The sequence below is a fragment of the Poecilia latipinna genome, unplaced genomic scaffold (assembly GCF_001443285.1).
Source record: "Poecilia latipinna isolate Pla-1442-1.1 unplaced genomic scaffold, P_latipinna-1.0 Scaffold3133, whole genome shotgun sequence".
Lineage (NCBI taxonomy): Eukaryota > Metazoa > Chordata > Actinopteri > Cyprinodontiformes > Poeciliidae > Poecilia > Poecilia latipinna.
Window position 1 is genome coordinate 19,074 of NW_015115749.1, and position 21,820 is coordinate 40,893.

Here is a 21,820-nt window from a genome sequence, read left to right on the forward strand (position 1 = left end):
GCAGCAGCAGCTTGGGTCAAACAGAGGAGACTCCTACAGACTCCTGGAGGCCCAGCATGCAGAGCTGAAGAGGAAGGTGAGATGTAGTGATTTTACAAAATATCTCCATTCACAGGCATCTTATGTCCCTGTGCTACTTTGTTGAAACCCAAGCTATGTTTGTCCCATCTTCAGCAGCTTTCCTTTGTGGTTTCCCTGTGTGTTGCTGTGATACCTATGAAAATATTTTGTTTCCTATTTGTTTAATATGTGACAATATATTCTTGAAATTATAACAAACCTGAGTAAATATTTAATTTACATAGGGTAACAAAACTGTGTAACCTAGTAAAGTTAATTTGGATCAAATCTGCAAAATGATTGACAGAGAATCATTTCAGCTTTCTGAACTACAAGGTAGTTATTGTTCACTGCCTTTTTAAAAGAGTGAGTGGATAAACACTGGAGCAGTTTAAGAATGTTTTGCATTTTACACTCCATATTTTTAAATGTGAGTTGGGTGTATGTTGTTAGTTAAACGAGGTGGAAGAGGAGATTCTGTTGAAGAGCGGCGAGATCCGTGTCCTGAGAGACTCTCTGAAAGCAGCTCAGCAAGAAAAGGAAACTCAGAGACAGAACCAGGTTCTCCTGGAGACTCAGAGGCAGCGAGAGCAGAGCGACAGGGAGAAGGAGCTCAACAAGAAGGTGAGGATGTAGAGGATATGGACACACACGTACAGAGCTGGTAATCCTTTAAAGCAACTCTGACATGTTTTTTATGCACAGGTTCTGTCTCTGCAGTCTGAGCTGCAGTTTAAAGAAGCAGAAATCAATGAGATGAAGACCAAACTTCTCAGTTCAGACAAAAACAAGACTAGGTAGGCACCTCCTATTTTATCACCATCTTTTATAATGAAATGCTACATGTTCTCTAGCTGCATATAGTTATTTTTTTTCTGGTTAATTTTTTCTCATCAGCCATGTAATGGCAGCTTTTTTATTTTTGAAGCTCCAGCTCCAAAGTGACAAGCAGTTCTTATTGACTATCATGACATATTAACAAATGAGTTTTCTGCTCACCCATAAATTTTATTTTTTTAGTCCTAAAGTGCTCAGCACTCTCACCCAGATGCATCAGATGAGTGGCAGCTCCTCCTCCTCTCCAATAGGAAACGGTTTCATCACCAAGGAGACATTTGGAGCGCAGATTTCATCACGAGTGACGCCGGTGAAAACTCTGAGAGATGGTGAGTCACAAGATCTGTTGTCATGAAATCCTGAAATAGCCAAACGTTTGTCTTATCCGTACTTACAGTTAAGCTGTGTGTGTGTGTGTGTGTGTGTGTGTGTGTGTGTGTGTTTGTAATGCAGCAGCAGACAGAGGAGTATCTAAGAGAAGAACTGGTGATGGACAGGATATTTCTCATCCAGATCCGTTCCTGTCTGCCAGACGTGCAAAGATGCAGCACAAAGGTTCGTTTCCTTGACCAGCTGCTTCTAAAGGACTCCTGGCAGATTTATAATTTGTTGATATTTCATCACACACAGCTGTGCTACTTGCTTAGCAAGTGATGAGAAAATATAAGCTTGTTTCACCTATGGGGATTAGTGTAAATATATTTTAGTTCTGAAAATATGCCAAGATAATTTGTTGTGCTTGATTAAACTAATAATTTAGGATGTCCTCATCTGTTTTTCTGTCCCTGATACTGATCTGAGTCAGGTAACAATAGGCACAAATACTCTACATATCATCAGTATTACTATTGTATCTCACTTTACTCCTCCATCAGTGTCTTTTAGGAGGCTGCAATCTAACTATCTGTGTTTTTTAATGGGGAGAGATGTGATTGTGTCAATCAGAGGTTCTCAGGAGAAAATATAATATGCTACTCCAACTCAAGGACAACTATGTTATGATAGGATAACTACAATATTAGTGCTAACTACTGCTTTAGTTTAAAATTTAAACTAAAGCAGGGAGATCTGTGTGTGTATATATAGATATATATAAACATTCTGCTATTTAATGGAACAGAACGAACAGCCAAAAAATGACTGTGTTACATTTACAGGTGCGTCTTAAAAAACTGAAATACCCATAACAATTTAAGTGATTCAGTTCAAAAACACATGTTCCCTATATATAAAAAATACAATTACACACAGAGTGATTTATACTGCATTCAGATGTTTCTGCGTGATGATCTAATGTAATATCCATATTTTCTGAAAAAATGAAATTCGGATTTTCATTAGCTGTAAGCCAATATCATCAAAATGTTTGAAATATATCACTGTGTGTAATGAATTTTCACATTTTAAGTTGAGTTGCTGCAACAAATAAACTTTTTGATCATTTTCAAATGAACTGAGATCTACCTGTATCATGAGAGTTCTTTTCGTCCTGTTTGTGGTTCTGTTTTGTCCACTAGGAGGCGTCCTGCTTGGGGTGCTGCTGCAGCAGCCATTGGTTCCTAGCAGCCTTGGTCTCTCCCACCTGCTGTCGATGAGTGTGGCTGAATATAGGTAAACACCTTGACCATGAACAAAGACTATAACTTCCGCAATCCATTTTTGTAGAAGGCCCAGATAGCAGGAGTTTCAGAGGGAAAACGGCAGGGTTAAATGTTTGATGTTTCAGAATACGTCAGAATTAGGAATAGGTGTTTGCATTATCCCAGAAATGACAAAAGAAACTCAAGTTAAAGACTAATTCTATGAAAAGCATCATAGACTCTCCTCTGAAATGTATGTTTTTTTTTGTTTTTTTTTTTAATAAATAAAGATTTGAAGGAATATTGCATGTGACTTCATCTTCAGGCAACTGTGTCTTAAGCAGAACCTGTTATAGCTTCTGAACATGTAATCTTCACTGATGATTCTTTTGCTTTTATTTCGTTGTCGGTTCAGTCAGCTGTCCATCAGCCCTCAGCTCCACTCTGATCCCCTAGAGGGCGCCAGCACCGTTGGAGCCAACAGAGCTCCTCTGAGTTTGGTCCAAAGCCTGGCTGCGACCGGACTCAACCTGCTGAGCCAGAGTCAAACGACCATCGCCGTCAGCAACAGAGACAACAGGTAGTCTGACAGACTGAGGCTTTTCTAAAAGCTTTACTAAACTGTCCACATAGTGAAGCATCCAGAACCATAAATGATAACATACCTAAAGTATTTTCTGGACAACAGAGTCCTCTTGTGGTCAGATGTTGTAACAGCAACATTGAGATCACAACTGGTGCAAACCCAACTTTCAATGTAGTTATTCCTTTTAGCACCAGACTTTATCTATAGTTATAATTTGATATTGAGAATTTTTTTTTTTTTTTTAAATCTGTTTTGTGTAGGTCATGTCCTGGAGCGGTCTTCCTGCTTCCTCTGTTAGATCTTCATCTTTCTCAGCTCTGTTGCACTTTAGAGTCTCTTGGCTCCTCTTCCACTGGGATTTATGGGTCAGACTCCACCACTACCAGCTCAATCCCAGCGGGCCAAACAGAGTCTCCTGTACTGGGGAGACTGGATGAGGCTGGCATCACAGGTTTCAGAGTGGAGGACACTGGCTTGACAGCACTCAAGCTTCTTTACCTACTTTTGGCCCAAAGTGATGAGGTGAGGAGATACATGTATTTAAAGGAAGATTTGAATTATTTATACTTCAAGACTTTTTAAATTTTTTATGTTAATATTAATGTTCCACTTCAGGTGGTGGAAGCGGTGTTGTTGAGGAAGAACCAGACTACAGGCAAGGTACAGGAAAATCTAAATTATGCTAAATTTTAACATATTTATACATCAGCTGCTTTTCTTTGATATAGACTTGTTTCTCATCTGTTTGTAGACTGATCGCTCTGATGCACACATGGGCCTTTGCTCCCAGAATGCCTTGCTGCAGTCGTTGCTCCACTTGTGTGACGCGCGTCTCAGTGGTAACAGCGCTCAGAAAGAGAAGCTCTTCCTTAACGCTTTGAAGACGCTGTGTATCCTCATAAAACGGACACCTCCCACGCACTCTGACAGGTACATTTACGTCAACTTTTTTTATATATATATTTAGCCACAGTGCAGAGATTTAACGATAAGTACTAAACATTCGTCATAGTAAAATCTATCACTTTACCTCATTGGAAATGACAATAGTATAGATTAGAAACAAGTGAAGTTGAAATCAGTTGTCTGACTTTAAATCAGATGTATTCCATGTATTCTTCATGGAAGTACCAGAGTAATATTAAAACAAGTATGACATAAACACACTTTAAACATGAAATGTAGAAATGCAAAAACTGTTTGCTTGGCTTTTTCTGATTACTAGAAAGTCCCTAATGGTTTCCCTTTGCCTGGTTGGGTCGATCTAAATAATGATGAAAGATAAAAAGTAGTTAAAGAGGAAACTACTGACGTTTACAAGATTCCTACACTGTCCGGAAAGTTTGAGGAAAGAAAGTAGAGTATCCAATTTTTTTTTGTATCTTTTTGTTAAAAAGTTGTAACGTGTTCACTGATTGGAATAAGAACAGATTTTTTTCTTTTAGTTTTTGACTGACTGACCATTTAGAACAGATCAGGCTGAAAATCAACTGATTCTGACCAGGAATCCGCAAGCTCCAAACAGCAGAAATCCTGTTATCATGAATAAACTCAGGGTGAATCCTGCTGGGTGTGTCCCCACAGGACAAGAGGGCTCTCCTGTGCCCAGACTTCTCGTCGAGAAAATTTGACCAATTGCATTGAGAGACCGGTTTACCAGATCCATAATTTGTAGATTTGGAGGATGTCCAAAGAAAGGCTCCAAAAATATAGAAAAAGACAGTTCAAAAACGGAGCAAGCAGGGCAGGAATGGGCAGGGAGGGAGCAGAGGAAAAAAGCATGCGCCTTCACTGAGGGCAAGAGAGGAATCAATGATGGATATGACTTCCTTTTTCCTTATATTTTAGGCTCCAGTGTGTGTTGCAGGTGGTATGTCTGTGTTTAGCACAAGACACCAGGGTGCAGACGGTTTCAGAGTGTGTGTCTGTTCTCACAGCCATGTCTGACCATCCGACTCTGGCCAAGCAGCTCTGTTCCCAACACGGTGAGAAAAATCCTCTGACTTCAACTCTGATGTAATTTGATAGCACTTACTCACTCTGGAATCACTGATTTTTATTTTGTTTAAAAAAAAATTATATTTCTTGTTAAATAGTTTATTTTTCTCTTTTTCGTCTCTATTTTGCTGCAGATACTTGTATTTTTCTTAAGTTGTTCCATTTGATTCGGACCAGACCAGATACACTAGCTACACATGCCGACTGGATTTTGCTGGACCTGCAGGTAATATCAACTGATGTATTTTTCCATATGAATGAGGGAAGTTTTTAGTAGTAAATACCACAATACTGGTAAAGTATAGAAATCATATAATTTTGTAAAATCAGAAATCATGGCTCTTTCCTTCAGTTTTTTTCTGACTCTTGCAAAAGCATCTTCCATGTTTTCATCTGTGAATTGCACGTTCATCTTTTTTTTTTTTTTTACACTAAAAATTAACTATGTAAGAACAGAGAATGCTGGAAAATTAAATAAGTTTGGGATTCACTGTGTTTTCGCTGTTGCACCCCAGGTTGTGCGCTTGTTGAGCCGAGTGACTCAGAGAACAGAGAGCTGGACAAGCAGCAAGTCAAGCCCCTGCCAGTGTTACAGTGAGGTAGATAACTCTCATCCTGACTTCTGTTTCATGTTGAAAATTTTCTTGCCACACAATTTTCTCTGTTTCTTTACAGTTGGTTCAGGCGGTTGTAATCATTTTCCATCGTCAGTGGTTGGATATTCGCGGCTCTCAAGAGCAAACCTCTGGTAAATTGGGGGGAAAAAAATAAGAAAGGGACTCTCTTGAACATGCAATAAGTCCTGATTGGCTGTTTTCTTGTTTTTTTCTTTCAGCATCCAGCTCGTCTTGCTGGAGCGGCCCAGCCGCATCACTTCTCAGAGAGTCTCTGCTGCTTCTACATTGGCTGCTGCTGCATCACACGAGCTTCTCTGAAAGCTGCCGGCCGGTGTTGCACATGTATGACCAGATGATCCCTGCTGTGCGTGAAACATTGAGCAAGATCTCTGATCTGAGTGACAGCGAAGGTACCTGTACACAAAACATGAATAATCTTCCATCTTTAAAGCGGAGTGTGTGCTTAGCACTCTAGCAGAAGTTGAATATTTGGTAGATCACTGGTTTCCCTGTTCATTAGATAACTAGAAAGCATCTTATTAATGTACAAATTGATTTTTAGCAAACTAAGTGCCAATTTTCTCTGGGTGATAAGCATTAAAAACACATCCAGTTAAATTTGAAAATCCTCATATGACCAGTTTTCTATTTTTGATTCACACAGCAAAGTAATGGCTGTTTCCGTTTTACCTGGAATGTTTCTGTTCGTCAGAGCTGGCCTTGGAGGAGATCTGCCGCTCCGACGCCGATGACACCGACGATATGGACACTGACGTCGCCTCGTAGCCTGGTGCTGCTGCTGAAATATGAACGACCGCCTACAGGCTGATCAAATAATTCAGAATAAGATCAGGTCAGAACAGAAACTTTGTGTTAAGCACTTTATCTGATGTAAACACAACAAAAATGATGGATCAGAGCTGAGCTTTGACAGAAGTATCAAAGAATCATTTTGCTTTTTGATGGATTTAATAAAAAATTAGATGAATGAATCAGAGCTTTCAGTGAGCATTGTCAGCTGTTTTCTGTTTTACTTTAATAACCAGTCCTCACTAATTCCTGTAACAAGTTAAATATTGCACAACTTTTAAAACTGTCACAAACAGAAAATGAAAATCTTTATTTGGATGTTCTTGGGATGTCCTAAAGATTTTAATGACACAAATACATTAATCAACTTTGCATATTTTCCTCTGAATTGCTGTCGAACTTTTTTTATTTATTCATTACCTCCCAGATAAAGGAAAAATGAATTAACATTTTTTCAAACTCAATTTTCTGTTTTATTTGTTTTTTTTTTGTTTGTTTGTTTTTTGGAGTGTAAAATGTTTTTGAAATTTTGCACATCCAGCAATAAAGTTGCTTGGTAACTTTTTCCCCTGAATGATCATTAAATTATTCAGGTAATTTAAGAAAATTGACAAACTTGTGTTGAGGACATTGAACTATTTTTAACAGCCTTTTTTAGTAATTAGCACTGCTTTACTGGTTTTATTTTTTTCAAATTGTAAATATTCCTACATTTTCTGGAGTCTTCCCAGTGGCTGCCAAACCATTTATTAATGGAGATAGATTTAAGCTGCTACAATCATATTTGAGGAAGCTCTGTACTGTTCTTAAGTATCCTTAGTTATTACTGCAGTTAATCCAGTATAATTTCCTCTGCTAAAAATGTTTGCAGAAAATACATAATTGTAATCTTGATGCCAAAAGATGTTTTATCTGCCAAATTGAGAAAAAACACATTTATTCATATCACTTGTATATATGAAGTTTTAAACCATCATGAAAAAAAAATCAACCAAAACATCATCTTTAGCAACACTAGACCCCGATGACTGGATCAGTGGACTCAGTTTTATATCTATTCCAGGTTGGATCAGCCTCAAACTCTGCATTTTATTATTGTGGCTTTTTGACGAGCTGTTTTTTTTAGAGTATCATTGAGCAAATAGCAAGATTATTTTACCTGGGCTGTGTAGTTGAGTATCCAGCCCGAAAACCAATGTTGAATGGAAATTGTAGCCCAAAATATTCAGAAAAAGACCCGTTTTGAGACCAGAACAACTTTAAACAGCCTTTATTTATTCTGTCACAACTGAAAACAGAAATTGCACTGTACTCTAAAACAAAAGGCATCCTGTTAGCAGGCGTAAAGCTTGTTGGGTAGTGATTTTCTTCATCACTTACAGGAGGACGGCAAATTACGAAATTATTTCAATTATTTCAAAATCAGCGTCATAGTATTTTTTTTTTCCTTATTGTAAGTCAAGTGCTCAAAATATATCCTCATTGTCCTGAAATGTGATTAAGTGGCTAATCTACTCCAGGTTTTTAATGCAATCTGCACTATAAAATGCCCAAAAATAGATGTTTTATACTGCTGCAACTTTAAGAAAATAATGTTTTAGTTACATTTTGTTCACATTAATTCTGATCAAAAAACATTTTTTTTCACTCAATACCCAAAGTATTTTTCGTGCAACTAAAGCAGAATTTTTGCTAATTACCAAATTCAGCTTATTTAGTTTTAACTGGATAAAACAAAATAAAAACATTGATTGTCTGAAAACTAAAGACACATTTAAGTTGAATTAATCTTTCTGCTCAGCAACACACTCTTTAAAACAGTGAACCATCCTCAACAGAATTTATAAATGTAAACACTTGAAAGGAGTTCTGCCTCTTGAGGCGCCACCTCCTTCAGAGACTCAAATTTAAATTTTGTGGTATTTTCAGGTGTTTTTCCTCCAACACATTTAACTAGCNTCTCTACATCNGTAAATGACGAAGCTCATTTTTAANTATTTGCAAAAGAAACAATGTTTTTCTTTTGTGTGTTGAGTCAAATTTCTCATTTTCCAGACTTAAAAGGTCTGCTACTTCAAAACTGAGTTACATAAAGGAAAAGTTCCCACACTGCATTGGTGTGCCTGAACACCCCTTGTATGTTAAAACTATGGGAGAGTAGCTGCAGTATAGATGGTTAGAAAACAAAACATTCTAATTCTTTAGATGAATGTTGATATGAGACCACTTTATCTCAAAGAGGCGGGGCGAAAGCTGAGACACAACTAGAAACAGACGAAGGCACCTAAGGTTCAAGTAATCCAGGATCATACCATTGGTAGTGTTTATCACTTCATGTTTGTAAAAAAAAAAACAACAAAAAAACAAAATGACTTTTCACTGTGAGATGCAAGAACATTTTTAGAGAAATGTTTCAACCTTGAAGTTGGAATCTGGTTTTGGTTGCAAACTGATTGTCGACTGCCTGGCCGCAAATGAAGAACAGTTCAGTTTAACAAAGAAAATGTTTGAAAAAATATTATTGTGAAATAATGTATAAGCAAGTTTTGGAACTCGCCAGCAGGCAGACGTGTACTGACATACTGAAGAATATCCTATAGTTATTCCAGAAGGATCAAATTATTGGTCAAGACAATTTAAACATCAAGGAAGAACACTGGAAAAAATAGGTTAGGAACTGTGAAATCCAAAAAAAACAGAAAAACTTTTTAGGACCTGAAAGATATCTTGAGTGATTGTAACCTGAGAAAATGTACAAATTTGGGAAATCTAGTTCGTGAAAATAAATACAGTTTTTCTGTGCTAAAAACTGATCTAATAAGCAATGGGATTTCTCGTGTAGTTGGAGTTCTTTAAAAAGATCAACTGAGTAACTGAATAAACTAAAATAAACTTTTTCCATCAAACACAGTTTCTTTCAAATGGCACAAGCATGTCTCACAGCCACAATGCTGCAATTCATCAGGCCCAAATTGTGGAAGAGATTGTGGGATTCGCCACAAAAAAAAATTCCCAGCCTTCAGTCTTTCATCATGTTGGTTAAAAAAAAAAATCTAATTATAAATAATGCAACTCTATGCAATGTAACAAAATTTACTAATGCTCAAATGTTTAAAATGGAACCACATCCAAGTGGTGAGTTACTGTTTGACTTGTGGCCAGGCAGTGCGTTATTACAAATTCACACATGAAGGTATAGCCTATAAACATTTTATTGTTTCTCAGTCCATGTTGGCACCACTTGGTCGTCTTCCATCTGTTTGTTCTGCATTGTATTTTGGTTGTGATGCGTCTTGTGCACATTGTGGTGTTGCACACAGGGATTGGTGGTCAGCCACGGATGCATCAGCAGTTCGGATGCCTTCAGTCTCTCGGCAGGCACCTTCCTCAGCATGCAGCTAATCAGACACTTTGCCTGTGGCGACAAGCCACTGGGCAGGCTGAACACCCCACGCCGGATCTTAGCGAAAAGCGCAGCTGGCTGCGTGTCCTGAAAAGGGTATCGTCCAATCAGCATGGTGTACAGAGACACGCCCAGGCTCCATATGTCTGCAGCGCGACCCGAGTAGGAGCCATTTCCGTTGTTGAGCAGCTCGGGGCCAACGTAGGCGGGACAGCCGTGTCTGTCTCTGAGGAAGTCGTTATCAGGGTTACCGTGGAGGACTACACTGTCGTTAAGGCCGAGCAGGGCGAGACGAGTCCTGCAAAAAAACAAAACAAAAAAAATATTAACTAAAGTTCTCTGTTTTTTTTTTTTTTTTTATGTAGGATGCAGAACAATCATGGTATGAGCTATGCCACCTGGGACTGTAACCTACCTGTATTGGTCCATAAAGACGAACCGTCGTAGCTTCAGGTCCCTCAGGATGACTCCTTTATTGTGGCAGTGCACCACCGCATTCAGCATCTGAGCAAACAGACGCCCCGCCTCTTCCTCGTCCAGGCGCTTCCTGCGGCGCACGTATGCGTGCATGTCTCCATGGTGATCGGGCAGGAAGACGTACAGGTTGTCTTGACCGACCACCACATCTTGCAGATGGCAGATGTTGTCGTGTTTACCGATGCGCTCGTAGGCTGCCAACCGTTCCTGGAAACCCTGCAGAGGGAGAACCTGTAACCAGGACACACCGTTAATTGAAGTACTAAAAATTACCACCAGATGTGTTTTGGAGAATTTCGTCATATTGCCACCACTAGCAGCGTTATTAGTGTTACTCCGTCTTACCTGACAGGTATACTGCTTTTGTGTGCTTGTGTGCACGGCCCTATAGGTTTCCTCCCTCTCACAGCTTACAAACAGGAGGTACGGTCCCACTCTGGACGGGGGCTGGCTTGGGCTGGACTTGGGTGCGGGGTTTGTTGGTGTGAGGTACGAAGATAGGCCACTGGCAGAATGGGATGTCTCCAGACGGGCGAGCTTGCATTTCGGTAAGTTTTCCTGAGGCTCAGCCAGCAGCCTCTTCAGACACAGCTGACTTCTGGTTGTTGCCACGCCCATCCTCAGTTTTTACTGGTGAAGACAAGAGACATGAGATTTACTATTAACTTCTAATAACAAACATTAATTTTCATGCTGGTATTTTTGAGTCGTTGTCCTCTTCAACAAAAACCTGATGTGCAATGTGCAAAATATAATTAATATATTCTCAATAGAAATGTGGAATGCATGGAAAAATTTGTAATATCGGTGCAAACTGCCTTTTTTGAATTTTTATTTTGGAATGTTGTGGCCAAATATTGACTAATTCAAATCAAAAGACATGCAGGCAGCAATCAGCAGTTTTGATCAAAAATCCAATGTGCACACTTTGAAAGATTTCAGAATTTTCATGGAATATGATTTTTTTTTTCTTTTAGATTAACTACAATCAAATCACCTACTATATTTTACACATTCGCTATAAAAATGTAGAATGGATTAAAAAAGATCACGATATAGTTTTAAAATGCTAAAATAAGCTTAAAGCTTCTATTGGAATACAAGAAACTGACTAAATCAACCAGCGTCAGAAACCATCCAATAAATAGTTACATATTGAAAAATTTAAATGATCTCACAATAATAATATTATTATTATTGATATAACACTATTGTGTCAATTTTTTTCTTACAGAAACAGGAGGTGAAACGGCATGCTTCTAACAAAGCGCTAAAATCAACACTGGTTCATGTGTCAAATTTCAAATGCATGTTGCATTTAAGACACAGTTTTGTGTCTTAAATGGACACAAAACTATTTTTTCAGATTAATGTAATCAAGTATAATTATTTTCTCATAAATCACTTGAGACAAAACACATTTGAATGAATATTTTTGGTTATTATTAGGCTGATTCTTATCCTCACCTGCGCCCCAAATATACATCTTGTCTGTTTTTTTTGTTTGTTTTTTTTGGACGATATGTGTGAAAATGCTATTTAGTGACATATTATATTTAATTTACCTGTGTTGAATAAAGCACTTGGTTAACTTATTCTAACGAACATATTTTTATTTAAATTTACAGTAAAGCTGCTCCCTGTTGCACAACAGTGCCCTCTACAGGGGAAACTGACTCTCACTGATTCTTCCACCAAAACCTCTACAGTGACATTTTCACATAAAGTAAAAATAATGTATTAGTATCACATCTAACTGTGTTCTGCATCCCTGCTGCTTACATGTTACACGGTCGGGTCTATAGGCTCTCCTGATGCAACTTCCTGTAAGCTGACAGGCACCACAGCTTTCAGATCGTTGCATCAGAGCAAAACAGTTTATAGTTTAAAAAGGCTTTAAATACAGTCAACACCTACATGCATGCACCGCTAGGGTGTGTGTGTTTGTGTGGGTGTGTGTGAGTAAGTTTCTCATAACTTGTGGTCACCTTGGTGATACTTGGTGGAAACCGGCTGTGGGGCAACACTGCTTTCACTCCTGCTGAAACACCCTGAGTCACAATGTCACTGTGGCAACGTCATCCACCCACCCACACACACACACACACACACACATATACACACAGCAAATCTGGCCTTGTTTGACACATTTGATTGTGAAACTGTAGCTCAAAATAAAGCGATGGAGAAATCTCCAGAGATCTGACTGCTGAGTTATTCAGAAAGCAAAACCCACATGCAGAAACTTTGCACCATGTAACCTCTCATTTGGCATTTAATTCATTGTGGTGGAGACTATAAAAGTTGCTCCCTCATAAATGGGTTTCCAGTGTAATTAAAACATGACTTAGACAAGCATTTTTGTGAAAAAATGCACAAAAAGCACACCAAGAACTGTGAGTATTTCTAAACAACTTTTCTCTTGTTTATCTCAATCCTTGCTCTTGTACAGTCTTCACTGCCTAATTAAATAATAAAAAAACACCACTATTCAATAAAAATCATGAAATGCCACAGAAAATACAAAAAGACTCTGCAACTAAAAATACTTAGGCGAGATTCATTCCAAGCACCATACTCATACATTTGCTGACAGAATGAACAATCCAAGGAAATAACCTGTTATAATGTTCTGGAAGATCTTATTTAAGAAGACATATTCCACAGACCAGTTACATTCCCTTACTGTAAAAACAAACTATTTTAAACTAGAAATCTGCTGCTTCACTTCATCCAAGGAAAGAAAGCAGAGGCGCACAATATATTGAAGCAAAATCGGCATTGTTGGCATGTGCAGTATTGCAATCACAAACATCTATTTGGATATTTGTTTAAATTTTTACATTTCTGCGTAGTCATATTTTTCTGGCAAGGTGAACTGCTTTTAACTGCCCTTATTGCCCTCATCTGATGTATATCTTTTGTGGCTAAGATGCTAAAACTGAGACAGAGTGGTGGAGACAGTGTGTCATGATAAGGAAAGAAATGAGTCAGAAGCATGTGGCGTAATCCTAGTCAATATCGACAATACAACTTTTAGCAACAGTGTTAAAATTTCATATGTTCCTCATATTTCACAGCCCTTTAAGAATTCAAATCAAAACATAAACAAATATTTCAAATATAGACTCAGTGCTTTCTCACACTTCCGCTAAAATAAGCAGCAAAAACAGTCAAGAAAATGTGCGCTGGTTGGAGGTTTGACAAGGAGGCAAACTGATACGTTATTTATTTTTCTATTTTAAATAAAACGGCACAAATATATATATATATATATATATATATATATATATATATATATATATATATATATATATATATATATATATATATATATATATATATATATATAAAGTGACATTTAGGTTAACAGTTTTTTTTTATTTGGTTTTTGAAAGTCAACGGCTGTACATAATGGATGCATTCAATCCTGGCTTAGGAGTCATCTGAGCATTGTTTCCGATGTACAGTGCAAGGAATCAGCTTTAATATCACTGCAAATGGTGTGTGACTATATATGCATCTTTAGACTCTTCTGTTTTGTATTCCTTTAAATCAAGCTACACTTATGGATTGATTTATTAAATAACAGCCAGTATCACTTTTCTTTCTTAATATAGCTGGAAAAAATAACAGTAGAAAAGTGCATGCTGAGTTGAATTTAAAAAGTTGAAGAGAATTGTTTTTGTTTTATTTTGGTTCTGACTTGGATTCAGTTCAGTTGAATTTAAATCTAAACAACAACAACAAGAAAACTATTTCTGAAAAGGTGCTTTTGTTACTCGCATATAAACAACTCAGAGAAAATGACCTAATATTTAATATCTGACATTGCATTTTCAGCACTAATGTTCACTTCAGGCTGAATATTTAAATACATTTCCATGCCACCAGCAGCAGTTCTGCTGGTCTCAGGTCAGTTTCTTACCTTTGGAATGACTTCAGGTGCGGACTGCTGGTCAGCTCAGTAAAATCACTCTGAAGATGGTTTTGGTCACTTGTCCGCGCAGCAGAGTTGCTAAACAAATATCTGAAAAGCGCTCCTAATCTCTTCAAGCTGAATTCCGACTGGGACCAGTCACTATGACACTGGGAGAACTGGAGGTGACGTCTTTGCGCCTTCCTGTCGTTTCAGTTGCGCAACCTGTCGTTGGTCCGTCAGCTGGTGGTCGCTGAGTTTTATATTGCGGATGAAGTTAAATAAATGAAGATCATTTATCGACGGAGAATTCCAATAAAAAAAATTGCAGTGTAATTAAAAATGAAACTTGTTGAGTCTTTGTTGTTATTTCCGAAAAAGGGCGTTCAAAGGCAGTCCTGCCGCTTTATCAGCAGAAAGCCGAATAGAGTCGGTCTAGTTTATCTCCCCGCCGCTTTCAGCTGACCCTGATGCTGGTTCTCCAGAACTTTCAGCTGGACTCTGGGGCTCCGACTGACTCCGGGTTTGTTTGGTTTCGTTGTTTCCTCCCGCGGTGGCGTCAACCCGGAGGGGCGGAGCTTCGATGTTGCAATCCACGGCAGGTCGGTCGTCAGACAGAGCCGATCTAAAGGGGAGCGGGGCATACCTCACGCATTTCCGCTTGTCATTATGTCTTGTAAGTCACAGTCTAAAATTATCTGATGTTCCCAAGTAAAACCAAATGGTGACATGTAATCTGGAGACTACATGACATGTCGCAATTTGTGTGGCTGTTCTTGTTTTTCTTGTTTTCGTTTCGGTCAACCACGTTTTTTAAAATGAACTCTGCGCTTTAAGGCTACCCAATTTTACATAGTATTTCCAAATCAGAATGAGGATTTCAAGTATCCCGAATGAAATTAATCCTACAGAATGATCTAAACACCATTTATTAAAAGTAAATAAAATGTTAGTCTTTTAAAAGGAAAACTATCCTGGATTATTCTGATACTAGTTAGAGTATCTGAAAGAGTGTTTAACTTTAGAATGGTCTGATGGGGATATTTTTAACTTCTGCTGTATAGTTAGGTAGAATTATTTTAAAGCACATCTTTTCAAGAACTAGATTCCCCTTAGTACAATTAAGTTTTCCTTCAAGACTTCTGAATTACTGAAGATTATTTCCATTTTAGTCATATATATGTGACTTAGACTTAGCTCTGAGGGTCGCGTGACATTTATTCCACTAGGGGCGCTGTTTTAGTCGACAATCTACAAAGCAGCCGCTACCTTTATGATGCAATAGGGACATTGTTTGCACCAAGAAAGAAAAACGTACTATGTATTTGTAAAAGGGATCCTACATGATGGATATGAAATGTGGAATTGCATTTTCAGTCATCTAGTCCACTCATATGTGAATACTAGTATTGTAGCCCTTATGGCATTTAGCTGATTGTGAGAAGTTAACAAAACTTTTGTTTACTTATAGTAAACAAAACCATATGACTTTTATGGAAAAGTTAGCAAAACATATATTTACTTGTATATACAGTTTCACACCAAATATATATGTACAATATGCATTAACCACATTAAGAGTTGGCATACTTTTTTTAACCTTGTTTGTTTTGCAGCTACACCTGTCCCACTTAGGTTGGAGGTTTAGGCAAGAAAAAGACATTTTGACACACTGATGCATCCTCCCTTTCAAGCTGTTACTTTAGAACTGTTTCAAGTAAAAATGACATGCCACAGCTGCATCATGTACTGAAGGCTACAATGTCTTTGTATATCAAGTGTGCTAACTGGCATCATATGGGCTACACAGTGGCACGTTTGGTAGTGCCACTTGTTGTTGACCTCAATCCATCTATTAAGAACAGCCCTTAATCTGTCTTCTGTCTGTAGTCGGAGCTTCAGGAGCTACACCTTGTAGCTCACATTAGGTACTTATTCTAGCAAAAATTGTAGTTTTAGTCACTGTAACCAATTTAGTCCCTGAAATAGAATTTAAAATACTTAACTTACATAACTACTTGGCCCAAAAGAGTGTTCCTCTGTGCACCTTTGTATTCGCTAATGTTTATTAATGTGTAAAAAAAATAATTTTTCATGTCCAAGTGAGAGTAGAACAGAATAAAAATGCCATTTTTTTGTTCCTCAGAGGGGAAATTCATTACAAAATATATGTGTAAATGGCACAGGCCTTGAAAGCATGAATCATTCTGATGCTACCACTGCAAATACTAGGTTAATAGATAAACTGATAAGTAAGTTTAGATATTCTGGCTGTTGTACACAGAGTCCTTTCTGTATATTGCACGTAGAGTAAAGGTAACTTCCCTCCCCAACACTCCTTTTACACACTAGTGTTTCCCAACCGTGGTCCTCTGGGTTCACTACCCTGCATGTTTTAGGTGTTTCTTTGCTTCAGCCCAGGTGATTTCAATTGACAGGTGTTTGCTGAACAGCAATCGGCTGAATCAGGCATATCAGAGAACATCTAAAACATGCAGACCAGACTTGAGAAACACTGCTCTAAACGATGTATATCAAAGACCTTTTTGTTTTCTTCATGTTCAACACATAATGCCATTTTAGAATCAGTAGTGTGTTCATTTGTAGACTTTAGATGAAAATAAATTTAGAACCTGGGAAAGGCCACATCATTTATACATTAAGATCCTTGTGCTCTCTTCCATCTTAGCTATGACTATAGATTACATGGCAGTACTACTTATAATTTAAGGTCATAAATCTATTAATTATCAGTTATTTATTATTGCCTTTACTCTTTAACCTCATATTCTTTGTGTCCCATCAAATAAAAAAAAATCACATAAAACATTCAAATATGTTCAATTTTAAGAATCATAAATCTCTCCTGGTACTGAAGGTTACCTTAAATTGAGGGTAAGCTTCAGCCCTGGAAAAACCATGCTTCTATCTGATATCAAGTATTAGGTGTGCCAAGAAAGCTACTCTAGTTTGTCTTGAGGTCATATTTGATTTGCCAGACCTTAGAAGATTCCGCTGCTGTGACCCAGACAGGCTTCAACCAAAGTATCTTTTTATATTTCTTGGTGTGGAAAATCCTGGTTTTATTGTCAGAATGTTCAGAAGATGTGAGATCTGAGAAAAGTGAGACTCTCAAGGATTCTTTGGTGAAACATATGTGTATATCAAAGCTTGGTTCTCACTTACTCCTTCCATGGGAATTATTAAAGCCATCAGGTCCCGACACGGTTCCTTCAGGGAACAACATATACAGGCAAATCTATCTCATTTCTCTGGTTAAACATTATTTTCTCAGGATACTTGAACCAATCAGTTTCACAGAAAAGCACAGCTGCTCTAATGGTAGCTGTACTCCCATTTCTCTGCATGCATGTTGACTTTCTCGTTTTACAGGAAAGAAATTGTGCAATCTTTAAGAGTCAGAATGCGTTTTCAGGCATATTGTCATTTTTCTTTGAGCTGACATTTTGAAGCGTTGCTAAAATATATCTTAAATACTTTAGAGTGACTTCATTTTGCCTACGCAAAAGCTAATGTTTGCTGTAGAGTCTCTGTACTTTTCTTCAAAACCTCTTTTTCACCAACTTCTGCATCACTGTGATGGGAATGGAGGTGATCTTTCTTGTCTTTGTTTTTCAAATACCCCAGTATTTTCGGTGTGCAGTTTAGGTCAGGCTATTCAAGCACAATGATACCGTGATCATAAACCAGGCATTGGTATGTCTGGCACATGGTACAGCAGGGAGATGTCCTTGTGAAAAAGGAAATCAGCATTTCCATAAATCTTGCCAGCAGATGTAAGCATGAAGTGCTTTGAAATATCCTGACATATTGCAGCAGCTTTTCACTTTACAAGACAAGTTGGACTGAGTGGGTTGTCAATGACTATCTATAGGACAACTGTCAAGTCAACAGACTTTCATTAGGTCCAAAATATAACATTACTGCAATAAAAATACCTTTACATTAGTCATGTGCAATATTCTAAGTTTTTGAGATAGCTAAGTCATAATGAACCAAATCAGTGCAGCATCTTAAAATGTTTAACTGCTTGTCATGAAGCTTTGAAATATGTGAGCTTCTCTTTTTAAATTGAATCACAAAGATAAATGAACAATTCAGTTGTATTTTGATTAATTGAGATGCACTGGAATAATGCTGCTGTTCTGCCATAAAGAGTAAATAGCCATTTTTTTAAAGCCAGTCTTTCAAAAGCGTGCAATGAAAATGCAAACTCTTGGGTAATTAATCTCCCAGCCGGCATGGAAATAAGCAGAGTCAAACATTTTATCTTGTGTCAGTTTTGTACTTGTGGGACTTTTTAAAACATTTTTAAATCATAAAATCCAAAATATCCAACAGGATCAATGGAGTGAAGTTAATACGCTGCTGCCAAGCAGCAGTCCAATAAAGCAAACTGTAATCTTTGTAGTTTTAAGGATTTGTTCTGTAAAAACACAATAAAAAAATAAGAATGCATAAAACAGTTGACCATGCATCAAGAGAGTATATGATCAATGATACTCATGAATGGCATTTAACCTTCATGATTTTGGCTACATTAAAGTGTTTTTTTCTGTTTGTTGCAATCTTTTGCACAGATTAGACAAGTTAATGTTGGTGTTTAGTTTTTTTTTTCAGTTACCAGGCTGCAATTTTCCATGTTGCAAAATTTAGGAGTTCATAGATTTGTATTTATTTTATTTTTTATTTTTTGTAAATGCTTGAAGCGTCAACATCTTTTTTTCTCTTTTTTTTAGGCAACTTCAAAAAAGATCCTAGCGCTGAAAGCAAAAACAAAGCAAAAAAAAAAAAAAAAAAGAAACAAGCACACAGCTCCAAAATATCAACAGAAAGAGCACCTCGCGATGGGCAAAACATCTAGAGATTTATGCAATCCTTCTTCCTTCTGCGAAAAGTACGAGTCAAACATCGGTACAGAAAGAAGTTCTGAACTTTCCTCTAGGAGCTCCTACAGAGAGAAATATGGTAAATTAAAGCTGTTTTATTTTTTTATGAGAGCTGATGCCCCACTGTTCAACTTAAAAGAATTACATACATTTGAAGGTGATGCAATGTTGAATTGTGTGACATTAAAGTGGTATTGCACAGGGGTGTTCTCATTTCAGATGTATAGTGTTGCTCTACACAGAATAAACCGCATAACGTCTGACAATTTGCTCCTTGACTGAGTCAAACCTGAGGTGTAAGCGTGTTATTGTTCTTGTTTGTTTCAGCAAATCGCATTAAAGGAACCGTGGAAAATGTCATGACACACTGTGCCTACATGGAGCATCAAGAAGAGAGCCTTCTTTGTTTGATCTATTTTTACTGCTAATGTGAAAGTATTGAAATGTACTTTTTTAACGCAACTTGTGCTCATTTTGCAGCCAGCATGAGCCGATCACACGTGCGCGGATGCACATGTAGGTGAACTTGTCCTTTAATCCCAGCAGGAGCCGCAGACAGACATCTGCTCCTCCACAGGTAACACGGTCACATCTTCATTATGCAGATTTCCTGTGCGCGCGTCCTGACCTCTGGCCTCTACATCTGTGACTGCGTGTGTGTGAGACCAGCTCTGCTGATTTGATGCGACAAGCGAGGAGCTTTTCTGACCTGGTTACACACTCGCACTACACACACACTATTGCAGCAGGTTATCTCCACATGGTTAGCGTGTTTTTACGCCACATGATGAAATATTGAAGAAATAGAGTAGGAGGAACACAGTGCGTGCATGCATGTGTGCTTGTTAAACTTTACTGTCTCTTTCATAACCGATGTGATGAAATCAGAGGCCAAGTGTCTGACTCAACTACGGCCTGCCACGGGAACACACACTTACTGGGAGCAACACTCGCTTCGTGTGCACACACACTCAGAACACACATATTTGTTCACAATCTTCTTACACGTGCTGCCCTCCTTGTCAGGGTTATCACCTGCTTTGCACCTGTGCTGCTGACACGGGGACGTTTTGATCTTCACCTGAGTCTGCAGTCTGTCACCCTGTGTATGTTTGTGTGTGTGTGTGTGTGTGTGTGTGTGCGCTTGGTACAGCGTTGAGCTTCCTGTGCATCCACCTGCTGTCTTGTTCCGAGTCTGTTCTGGTGGTCTCTTTCTGCTCCTCTCTGTGTTTCGCCTCAGGGCATCCTGATCCGTTGAGCCTCGGGGAAATGCTCAGTTTAAAGTTTGGCTAACAGTGGGAGTTTAAGAAACTGTTAAAGCCCCGAGGTGGGTAAACGATGAAACACCCTTGAGCATGTTCTGCGCCTGGGCTCGCTCACTCTGTGGTCTGAGCTAAGTGCTGATTATGTTTGACAACTTTGCTCATATTCCAGAGGTGAAGCATTCATGCAGGTGAACTTTCCCAGAGTTTATCTCCTTTTATTAAGTCACATGATAGGAAAATGTGGTAACACTTTATTTGAAGGGGGGTGAATAAGACTTACATGACACTGTCATAAACACATGTCATGAACATGAATAAGCCTTCATGAATATTTATGACTGTTGTCATAAAGCGTCATTCGGTAAATTATGACACTTTTAATACAAAGTTGACATTATTCAAAATGTCTTTGTTATGACAACTTGACATTAACCAGGAAATCATTACTGATATGAATTTGTTATAAAAGTATTACTGATTGCACTTTAAAAATTAGGTAACTTTATGTTATTAAAGGTAAAGTTTAAACAGTAATGACCAATTGGAATCTACACTGCTTTTGTAAGTGTTTGCAAATATTTTCTTATTAGTCAGCTGCGAGTCTTTTAGTTTTTTTATTTTGTATGTTGTTTTTTTTTATTTACATGAAACTCTCCCCTGGATGCCTGGATTTGTGCCAAGCCTCTTTGCTGTAGCTGAATCATGAAGTCTGACTTTACCTGTTGATGATGGGTTCTTGCAGTAATCTTAGTTGAATGACTAAAACTGTTTCATGTTTTCTCAATTTGTGGATTGTGAAAGCATCAGAGATTAGATGCAGCTCTCAAACTGAAAGGACTAATTCCTGAGTCTCTAAATATATCTATTGGGCCAGAGAAGAGTTTGAATCCCTTCTGTTAAAAAGTAAAATTCAAACACAACAATAAAGAGATTGCTGTGTGGTGATTGCATACATTAAAAAGAGTAATATTTATTCTAGCTTTAGATACATTTTCAAATCTAAACTTTATGACACATTAGAAAAAGATTAAGGGACCTGCTTCAGATTTTAGCGTCTCATAATATTGACTCCTCCTGCAGCCTTCTGTTTGTAAAAGGCTTTTATTTGTTCTAGTAAAATGTTCCCGACTACACAGCACTTGGCTGCTTAGCAATTGGCTGCTTGACAAAGCAAATCAGAAAAGCCCAGATTATAATGAAAGGAGGCAGTCAGTGCATACAGATACTGTACCATTGCTATCTGTCATTGTTTGTTGTTACAGAACATCAGAGCACAAAACTTATTACATTTTTTTTCCCTGTTGCAATAAACCTGAACTTGTCCCGGCCTGTCCCTGGAACATGCACACACACACACA

The 21,820-nt window shown here is 38.0% G+C and overlaps 2 protein-coding genes across 2 annotated transcripts; one reads left to right on the plus strand and one right to left on the minus strand.

Moving 5' to 3' along the window:
* Position 1: 1 nt before the first annotated feature.
* On the plus strand, positions 2-7,053 carry LOC106940221 (ATR-interacting protein-like; the record flags this gene model as incomplete). The annotated part of the gene is made up of 16 exons (XM_015022900.1): positions 2-76; positions 514-684; positions 766-857; positions 1,081-1,226; positions 1,351-1,452; positions 2,415-2,508; positions 2,893-3,057; positions 3,324-3,585; positions 3,679-3,723; positions 3,815-3,993; positions 4,912-5,048; positions 5,196-5,287; positions 5,577-5,660; positions 5,737-5,809; positions 5,897-6,088; positions 6,391-7,053. Coding segments are annotated over 16 exons (1,983 nt in total), but the record flags the coding sequence as incomplete, so codon positions are not given.
* A 689-nt stretch (positions 7,054-7,742) lies between these two features.
* Positions 7,743-14,850, minus strand: LOC106940222 (tribbles homolog 2-like). Its single transcript, XM_015022902.1, has 4 exons — positions 14,297-14,850; positions 10,714-10,998; positions 10,307-10,599; positions 7,743-10,189 (listed from the first exon to the last, which is right to left on the minus strand). The coding sequence occupies exons 2-4, from the start codon at positions 10,984-10,986 to the stop codon at positions 9,700-9,702; spliced, it is 1,056 nt and encodes a 351-aa protein (XP_014878388.1). The 5' UTR covers positions 10,987-10,998; positions 14,297-14,850; the 3' UTR covers positions 7,743-9,699.
* Positions 14,851-21,820: the final 6,970 nt, after the last annotated feature.